Source organism: Gekko japonicus, unplaced genomic scaffold, assembly GCF_001447785.1.
Source record: "Gekko japonicus isolate JY-2015 unplaced genomic scaffold, Gekko_japonicus_V1.1 scaffold139, whole genome shotgun sequence".
NCBI classification, from domain to species: domain Eukaryota; kingdom Metazoa; phylum Chordata; class Lepidosauria; order Squamata; family Gekkonidae; genus Gekko; species Gekko japonicus.
In genome coordinates, this window is record NW_015164186.1 from 352971 (window position 1) to 363109 (window position 10139).

A 10139-nucleotide genomic window follows, 5' to 3' on the forward strand; every position below is an offset into this window, starting at 1 on the left:
GTGATTCAGATAAGTCTCTCAAAACACTTTTGGTTTACTTCCTCCCCTCTCCCCCTTTGTGTTTGTTAGCTGCTCATTCGCATAAGAGGCGTCCCTCTTTGCAATCACTGTTTTCAACCACGCGGGGGGGGGGTGTCGCTTTTCAAACTACTCCGTTTTATTCAGAACTCATGTTCATTGTCGGTCAGTTTCTCTGACCACGCTCAGTTTTACACCATTCCGCTTGATCTCCGGCGCTTGTCCTGGTCAGTCCAGCTTATGCCCGAAGGCCACTCAGCGACTGGACAAGTCGGGGGGGAGGGGATCTTCAATTCTCCAGCATTACGCCATTGGCTACCCCTCAAAAGCCCCCTGACCTGGAGCCTATCACAAAGGCTCCTCAGGGGTGTCACTTGAGGGGGCACCCCTACAGGCCGCTGGCGTGCGAACCGCCCTTCCCTGTCTTGGGAAGAGTGTCTGCCATCGCTATTCCATAGACTGGCCTCACATATAGATGGGGTAGTGTAGGGACCATTGTACCTGTGCCCTCTACACAGGTTGATTTCAGTGTTGAAATATCCTCTGTAGAGGTCTCATGTTAGTATTATTCAAGTGTTGTTATGGTCAAGCAGAGGTAATTGTGATGATAGCATTATGTAAGAGTCTTGGTCCTTTTGGGTCCCAAGAGGTAATCATGGTCTTTATAGAGAAAAGAATTAGGTTTTCCCCCCCAGGCTGCAAAACCTGAGTTTAAAAAAAAGTTAGGTTTCTTTTTAAAAAATTCCTTGTTCTAAGAAAACTGGTGTGCTAAGAAACAAACTTCAAAGCTAATCTTCTCAATGTTCTGGCTCCCGTGCAGAACATTTGAACACTCAACTGGCTGCATTCCAAAGGGTTGTAGCATGTGCTTTCCTAACTGTGGTGATTGTCTCTTTCAGTTTTACCATGTGGAGGAAATCAGGAAGGAATATAATGTAACCACAAATCTGAGTAGAACAGGTGACTGATACTCCTCTGTTTGAGAGGATGGGTGTGAAGCAGTCATAACTGCATACAAATCCCCCCTCCAAAAAAAATACAAGCAACCAGCAGTCTGATGACCACAAAGGTCAGAGCCTTTTCTGTAGTTGCCCCAGCACTGTGGAATTTCCTCCTATTGAAAGACAAGGTGAATTTTTAATTCTCCTCCTTCTGGCAGACTTTTAATGATGGCTCGAAATTATGGCTTTTATTCTGGGTTTTTTATGTAAAATGAATCTTTTTGGTACCTTTTATGACAAATATTTCTGCTACCTTTTACAATTAGTTGCTGTTGATGGGTTTAATGTGAAAACTGCTTTGAATATTTTTTTTAATGAAAGTGGTCTAGAAATCAAGTAAATTATATGGATACTAATATGATGCTCTCTCGGGTTCAACACTCACTCCAGCAGTTATGCCCAAAGAAGCAGGTGCAGACCTCATCTGAATTAGTGAAGCTTTAGCACTTAGCTGCCTCAGGACTCCTCAGCAGCCGGTGAGAGAGACTAGTTTATTTCCTGATCTGCCCTTAACTGATCCTTTCCTGAGGTCAGTCAGTCCCCAGCTGAGAGAGTGTCCCTTTCTTGCAAATTGCTGACCCAACCAGAGCCCCCACCAAGTGTGAAAAGTCTCAGCTTCCTCAACGGAGCTCGCAGGATTCCACCCATGCCTCCAGCTGCTGTGGGTCCCCAGGGCCCAATGAAACCAGCCTCTATTTATATTGATATGTACACAGTTCTGGCTGAGGAATAAACATCACGGGGATGAGATGCCATTCCCCACGGCCAGCAAGGGCAAAACAGCATTGTCATCAACAGGGTCCATGCAGACACTGTGGTGCCTCCGGCAGATAATCGGTGCGGGGAGCGTAAAATCTCCACAGGCTAATGAACAGAGGGGCTCAGCCCAGGGGACGCTGGAGTAATGAGATCACTTCGCCCTAGTCCAAGTATAAAAGGAATGTCTTCTTTTGCCTGGATGATTTAGGTCACACCAAGATGTGGCTTCCTTCCTTTTTAGGTTAACCTGCTACCAGGAGCCAAATCGCACGAGGCCTTGGGCCACCAGCATGAGGCAGGCCAAGGGCTTCAGCCTGACGTAACTTCCAAAATAAAAGCAACTGGTACATTGCCCAACCCTCTCACACAGGTGCTTTTGGTAGAGTTGCTGGCACAATTACAATCCTGGGGGGGGGGAGGTTCCCCTGTAAACACCAACAAGGAATTCCAGGGGGTTTCAGCCACACATCCCATCTTGGGTTATTCAACTACAGGTCTTTTCCCCTTATGGAGCTATGAAATCCACCCAGAGATGATATCAAGGCCAACAGAGATAACTACCATATATAGGGTCGATTGTACATTCAAAGTCCTTGGCAGTGATGCTGATTCTAGGATTGGGGGGGGGGCTTTCAGGAGAGTCCCTTAAACCGTAAGAAGCAGACTTCAATGGAATTCTCTCCTGCTCTAATTATAATTAATTATTGTATGGCAGTGTGTGTAGTATAGCCAGGAAATCCTAAGATTTTCTAGGAGCCATAAGTTATAGCTCTTTTAGCATTATGCACCACTAGGTGGCAAGCTAGACTTGTTTTTAAAGCAAAGAGACATTTCAGAGGTGGTTTGCCGTTGCCTGCCTCTGTGTCACGACCCTGGTATTTCTTGGAGGTCACCCACACAAAAACTAACCAGGTCCGATCCTGTCTAGCTTCCAAGATCTGACAAGATCAGGCAAGCTTGGGCTACCCAGGTCAGGGCTATCCAGGTCTCTCTCACTGCCCCTCCCCTTCCTGGGTACCCCATGCAAACTGTTGGATTGGTGAGCCCTTTAGTAGTCTTGGGATCCTAGCAAATGCCCAACTTTCTGATCTTCCCAGCTGAGGAGGAGGTGTGGCTCAGTGCTAAGGTCCAGCATCATCTCCAGTTCAAAGGATCAAGTAGTGGGCGCTGGGGAAGACCTCTGCCGGAGACTGGAGTGGTGCCTCCAGTCAGAATGGACACAGATGACTTCGACAGAGCAGTGGTCTAACTCAATAGAAGGCAACTATATGGGTTCACGGCTCCCAGGTTTACCAGCCGTCCTTCTGCTCACTACAACTAAAAGGTCTCCAAGCAGCCACACAAAGCAAAACCTCTTGGCCTGATCATTATAAGAATACATACTGTTATTAGGGCTGTAATAGCAGTCAGATAAATTTTAAAATTCTGATATAGACTTAATAAATGTGTCCCCTAATTAATGAGGCAGCAGCTTCCAAAAAGAAGTATTGCTAATACAAGTACTTATAAAAACCATAGTGAGCCAAGAAGTGGGGTGCATGCTGTCTTCTTTCAAGCACCAGAGCAGAATCCCTCTTTCTTTGATGAGAGATCTGCTGCAGCTCGCATCTGCCTTTTCTAAAACCAAAGTATTCTTTTGGTTTCAACTATTCTTTTATTCATATGCAAATTTAATGAATTCCTAGACTGATTGAACCTAACATGATTAATCAACTGAGAGTTCTTTGACTGAGTGACAACTCTGATTTTTTAAATTAAAGGATATAAAATTAAGAGTAAAGCTGGAACATCAAAAAAAGAAAACCGGTGAGAATCATCCGCTCTGGACCAGAATGTGAGTGATTAAGAAGGCTGCCCTTTCAGTTTTCTGAAGGGCATCAAACTCGGCTGACCAAGAGCCAAGACAGGCACAGAACTCGAAAACCACAGGGGGCAGGAAAATGGCCTCTTTCTGGGTCCCTGCAGGTGAAATCTTGGCCCTCCTTGGAAAGGCAGCAGAGCTGAGTGAGGGTTGTGCAAGGAACACATTTCCAAAGCAAAAGCACTGAACATGGCAATCCCAGTAGAAACTGAGCTTTCTAACCTCAGCTTTAATGTTTTAAAAAAGAAAGTCTCCAACCTTTATGGCTGAAAAGGTATCCTTGACAGGTAGGCAGCCTGCTGAAATCTCAGAGGAGGAATGGCATAAGATTGGGGGCGTAGTGGGGCTTTCACCTCCTTGCCTCTCCCACAGCAAGTAAAACGAGCATTATTTATACTAAATAAAATAAGCAGTACAAATCTGCTCAGTTGACATCCTACAAGGCACAGAAGGTAGCCTTTCTCAGCACAGGCTTTGGATTGCCCGAGTGCCACGTTTTAATTCTCTACAGATAGTCCTGGTCTTAGCTTCTATAAAGGTACAAAGAGGCCATTTCTCTGTCTGTCCCAGTGGATTTACGCCAGGCAGATGTACTCCAACGGGAAGCAATCCAGTGCACTCTCTGCTGTACCATGAACCCAGCCACCAAACCCATCCGCATTGCAGAGAGTGCCAGGTGAGCTACCCACACCACGGGGCGATGCCTGCAACCAGGGATTGCCAAGGAATGGGTTTTCTCATGCTAAAGATGCAGCCGGGGTTTCTCCGTGACACAAAAGTGGCGAAAAGTCACTCTTGTTCTCTGCAGCGTGGCTGAACATGGCAAGCTGATTAATGGGCCATTCCCCAGCACCGGTAAAACGGTGCTTTCCATCCCGATACTTGTGCTGAAACAAATAGACTACCCAGGGAAGCCACAGCCATCCATCATGATGCCTGGGAGTGGGGATGTGTGGAAGAAGGGGACTGGAGAGGCTGGATTGGCTCCCATGCTAGGCATGGATTCAGACAACCCTGGATCCATACGGGTGCCAGTTTGTCCCAGTGGATAAGACTGTTAACATCCAACAAAAGACTGTTATCCTACGTGGCCTTTTTTTTTGCCATTTATTCTTTAATCTGCCTTGAGTCTCACAGAGAAAGGAGGGCTATAAATAAAGCAAATAAATAAAACAGTATCTGGCCCCGATAAGCAGGTCTTTAAATCTTGCTGAGAACCTTGAGCCTTTCCTTCTCCCTCTAATGGTTCTGCTGTAAATCCCCGTATCCTTATTCTTCAGACACATACAAGTTACCCATACAAATGGGAACCAGTTCTGTCCCCATGGCCAAGGGAGGTCAAAGCCCTCCACCTCGCACTACCAACTTATCTGGAATGCCCCCCCTCACCCCCCTTCCAGCCTCTTACCAACTGCTGAATGCTGAAGATCTCCATGGTCCCCCCTATTCCAGAGTCACAACGCTCACTCCCCCTCAGCTGGTCTGGGCAGGTCTTTTTATCACCATCCTGTCGAGTGGGGGGAGGATCTGGGTTACAGTCCAAAGTCTCCCCCCCCCCGCCGCTGCCGCCACTGGGCCCAGCAAGCTGAATAATTCAGATACCTTGTAATGCCAACCAAAATAAACTGCATAGCTGAAGGTTTCCCGAGGATGGCAGCAAGGGGAGATGATGGGTCAGCTTTGGAATTCTCAAACACAAGAGAATGGGGAATTTATAGTTATTTGAACTGTGGGGAGGGTGTGTGTCAAAGGGTGCCCTTGAAACAGGGCATTTCCTTTCTCCTTATACCCCATCCTAGAAGCCATGACCCTAGCAAAACTGAAAAACTGATATGCATCAGCCTCCTAACTACACCTACAGATGTAGTTCTCACTGAGGAAGTCAGCCTCTTTCAGGACTGTACCACTTCAGAACAGGTGAGAACTCACATGATGGAATGCCCCTCCACCTGACACAAAAATCCCTGCACACAGAAAAGGAGCAAGGCTAGGACCTTCTTCTTGACAACTATGTAAGGAAGTGTTTGAAACATAAGCCCCCCTCCCCCCATCTGTGGTGGTATAGTCATGATGACACATCTTGAACACCTCAGTAAGGACTCCAACAGTCACTCTAGCAAGGCCATGAAAGCTCTCTAAAAGGGGAGGGGGATTTTGTGACTGCTACTGGGGGGGCGGGGCGGCTAAGTGTATTTTTATTTCTATAAGCCATTAAAACATGGCCATTGGGCCAAAAGGCTGGGGTAGGGTCCCTCAGCAGCTACAGAATCCTGAGATTCGCAGTTGCTTTCAGAATGTGATAAATAAACATCACGCCTGCAGGGGCTCCCTTCATATGCAGGAATTTTCAAATTGAAAATAGCAATTTTTACTCTCCCGTCACCTCCCCCCCCCCAAAAAAAAAGAACTAGCTGATAAAGGTGGAGGATGTCACTTGCCTGTCAGGAGGCACCAAATGTTGAGCAGCTGAGCATCAGGGAGAGAGAGAGACTGGCCTCCCAGCACCTCACTCAGAGTCAAGGATGCTTCAGGCTTTTAAGGCCTTTGACCACTTTGACACCAAGAGTTGAGGTGGGGGAGAAATCCAACTGGGGTGGAGTGTGCTTCCCCTGATCCTAATCCATAACCAGAGGTGGACTTAACTCTTAAAACAGCCCAGGAAAAATCCAGGCTAAGAGACCCCTCCTGGTGGGCCCATCGAAAGGCATAGGCTCACCTGTCTCCATTCCGCCCCCCACACACACACATACACACACTGTCCAGAAGCCAGCTAGGCCTGAACCAAATGGAGGCTGTTAAGCCTGGATTTGGCCAACAATGCAGGAGGTAATAAATGGGCCTGTGGTTGCCAGCCTCCAGGTGGGGCCCGGAGATCTTCCAGGATTACAAATCTCTAGACTACATTGACCAGTTCCCCTGAAGAAAGCAGCTCCTGTGGAGGGCAGACTCTATTTTATTATTTATTAAATTATAAATAATTTAATTATGGCATGAGGTCCCTCTCCTCCACAAACCCCACTCTCCGCCCCCAAATCTCCAGGAATTTCAAAACCCAGAGTTGGTAAACTTTGCATACATCTCTTGTTGTTCCTTTGTTGTTGCCACAACAGACCTGTTCCTGATAATGGGCCAGTCTTCCTTGGTTAATCACCCCCTAGAATACTCTCTTAGCTGAGCTGCCAATGGGGCAAAGCCCCTTGCAGTATTCTTGTGCAGTTACAAGAGCACCAGGGGACTGCACCCCCACCTCTCCTACACTATGTAAGGCAGCAAGAGGTTAAAAAAACAACCTCCCCCCCCCCCCCCCCCCCCCATTTCTCCGCTGCTCAGCTTCAGGGCTACATCTGCAGCTTGCTAGTCTATAGCCAGAGCAAATGGGCAGTTGTACCAGAGTACCAGGCTGCTGAGGATAAGGGGCAGGTGAACAGGAAGCTACCGATACCAGAACACATCACTATTGGTAGAGTGTTGGAATGGGTACAGCGGCTAGACTAGGATCTGGCAGACCCAGATTTGAACCCCCACCCTTGCCATGGAAGCTTGCTGTGTCAGTTGCTCTCAGGAGAATGTGAGCTGTCTTTGGAATCCACTGTGGGGGTATGACATAAATAAAATAAAACGGGAGTGTGGCAGCAGAATATTAAGAACGTGACCTATGAGCCAGGAAGTTCAAAAATCACCTCCCCCTGAACCCATTTATATGACCAACAGGAAACCACTCTTCTCTGGCCACACCCTCATCCGCAAAGTGGAGACAAATGAGACAAACCTACTTTGTAAAGGACAGTTGAAACGATTAAGAGAAGACAATGTATGAATGAGAATATCACCTACAACCAGGCTTGAAACTTGCTGGATGATCTCCGGCCCACCACCACTCTCTCAGCCTGGCCTACCTCACAGAATTCCTGTAAGGGTAAAATGGAAGCGGAGAGAACCAAGGAGGAAGGATGGGATAAGATGAGACAGACTAGACAGAACGTGAAAGACGTCAAGTATTGTTTATAAGTTGATTGTAACCGTGATCCTTCTGGTGTGCCCATTTCTGCTGCTCCTGTAAGCCCCACACAAGGAGAAGGAGGTCCCATAAAACCCAGGGCAAGAGGACGGGCTGTTTGTGTGGAGACAACTCTCCTGCTGAGCAGGTTAGTGTTGGCACCTGCTGTGCAGATGGCTGGGGAAGGAATCCCATAAAACAAGAAGGGAGAAGTTCAGGAAGGGAAAGGGTTACAGGGATCCAGAAGGACGGCTCTTCTGTCAATAGCCCGGAGTTCATGTTACAGGTACAGGACAAGCAGGATAGAAATAGCCCCTTGGATAGGATATTCAATCCCCAAGCCTGACGCTTTCCCATCCCCACCTTCTGCTAAACCACTCAAGGTTAGAGCAAGACTCAAGGACCCTGTTTAAGAGAGAGAGAGAGAGAGAGAGAGAGAGAGAGAGAGAGACAGAGAGAGACAGAGAGAGACAGAGAGAGACAGAGAGAGACAGAGAGAGACAGAGAGAGACAGAGAGAGAGAGAGAGAGAGAGAGAAGCCCCAGGCAGGTCTGAAAAAGAAGTGCAGCCAAACAGCAAGAGTTTCAGGTGCAAACTCCCAGCGGCTCTTTCCTCTTTGAAAGCTGATGCAAAACAACGGCAGGAGCCCAGCTCCCCTCTGCTGTCCTTAGGAGCACAAAACGCAGCGAGATTATTCCCCATGATAAAAAAAAAGATTATTGCAGGAGTGAAGGATTACAGCCATAGTATCCGGGGCTTATTCACCTGCTGCACACCTTCTAATGTGACCGGCAGACAATGGTGTCTTTCGTGCTTTTCCAGAGGGCACGCAGCTTGCTTTTTGTAGATGAAAGCAATGGACAAGGAGAGAATAAGATGGGCAGCTCAGAGAAAGAGCAGGTGAACGCGGTTCAGTCTCTTGGGCCATTTGGTTTCTGATCTCAAGGGCAGTGTGTATATGGGGGGGGGGATTTCCACTGAATTTAACTGCAGACGCCAGTTCTGGATGTCCTCAACCTTTCATCCCACTAATGAATAAATAAATGGGCTACATTTGTGATTACAAACAGACAATGTGGCATAATTGTTAGAGTATAAATATATACGAGGGGGACCAGCAATTCAAAGCAGTTTGTTGCTGGTTTTCCTCACTGGGGATGAAGACTTGTTGTCCGAATTTAGAATTTGTTAGCCCTTGTGCTGTTAAAACTTGTTAGCCTATGTGCTTTACGGATGTTGGATAAGATTGATATCACAGCTAAACACAATAAGACAACCAGAGAACTGAATTTGGTTGAAAAAGAGTTGTCTCGAAACGAACAACCACCCGAGATGTTCGTATCGCTCACCTTCCGTATTTGACGTCCTGTGTTCTGAAAACATAGAAATTATAAACATCATCAAGCGTCAATTCTGTACTAGTTATTATTGTATATTCATTGTGATTTGTGAACTTTACAGCAATTTGTCATCATTATAATTGTTAGAGTGTCAGACTTGGATCTAGGAGACCCAGGTACAAATCCCCACTCCACTATGCAAGTTCATTTGATGCCCTGGGCCAATAACAGAGCCTAGTCTACGTCACAGGGTTGCTATGAGGATACAGTGGAGGAGGGAGGAAACAATGTGATAAGAAAGATGGGGGGGGGGGTTCAACTGATGGATCTGATGCTGGCTCCACCCACTTCTTGCATGGAACAGTTCAGACTACAATGAATACACCAGCCTTGAAAGTTCAACAGCTTCTTCGTGGTCTCTCCTTGGGTAAAGTTATGGAGAACACTGTGGGTCTGAAGGCAACCACATTGCATAGGCCGCTGGAGTTATCAAAAGATGACACTTCTTTACTTCCCTCTGTAAGCCTCCCTCTTCCACCAAGAGCTGATGTCACCTCTAGAGCCCCAGGTTTATGGCAGTGACTTTAGTGCTTATAAAGGAAGAATGGCTCCACGGAGACCCCAGTTCAGACGGCAAAAACTGACTTCTTGGCCTGAAGCACAACCTCAGGACAATGCCCCAAAGTAACACAGCTGCCCCAGCTCCTCTTCCTTCCACCATGGCAGGGCCAGATGTGCTTTTATACAGAGCTCAGGGTGTGGCGGAGCCACATATCTCTCCCTTATTATAAAAGAGTCCCTACCTCTTGGCCTGAAGCACAACCTCAGGACAATGCCCCAAAGTAACACAGCTGCCCCAGCTCCTCTCCCTTCCACCATGGCAGGGCCAGATGTGCTTTTATACAGAGCTCAGGGTGTGGCGGAGCCACATATCTCTCCCTTATTATAAAAGAGTTTGGGGTGCCAGAATTCTAAAATTGGCCCCTTTAGTGTTAGGCCGAAAAAACTGCCACTCGGAAGACACTGGCTGGGTTCATTGGCTGCTTTGTGCAGTCCCGGCCAGCGTTCCAAGGTCATTTACATATGGAAGCTGATTGGACTACACTCCAATCCACACCTCAAACTCACCCCCCCCCCAAGGCAGTTTTGGAATTTTCAGTTGG

General features: G+C 47.3%; 1 protein-coding gene across 1 annotated transcript in view; it reads right to left on the minus strand.

The window, feature by feature from the left end:
• Nucleotides 1-5100, minus strand: part of ANKRD23 (ankyrin repeat domain 23) — a 16283-nt gene extending 11183 nt beyond the window's left edge. Inside the window, exon 1 of the mRNA XM_015408186.1 lies at nt 5048-5100. Within this exon, the coding sequence (XP_015263672.1) occupies nt 5048-5074 (27 nt within the window). The 5' untranslated portion in view covers nt 5075-5100. The remainder of the gene's footprint in view (nt 1-5047) is intronic.
• Between the last annotated feature and the right edge of the window lie 5039 nt (nt 5101-10139).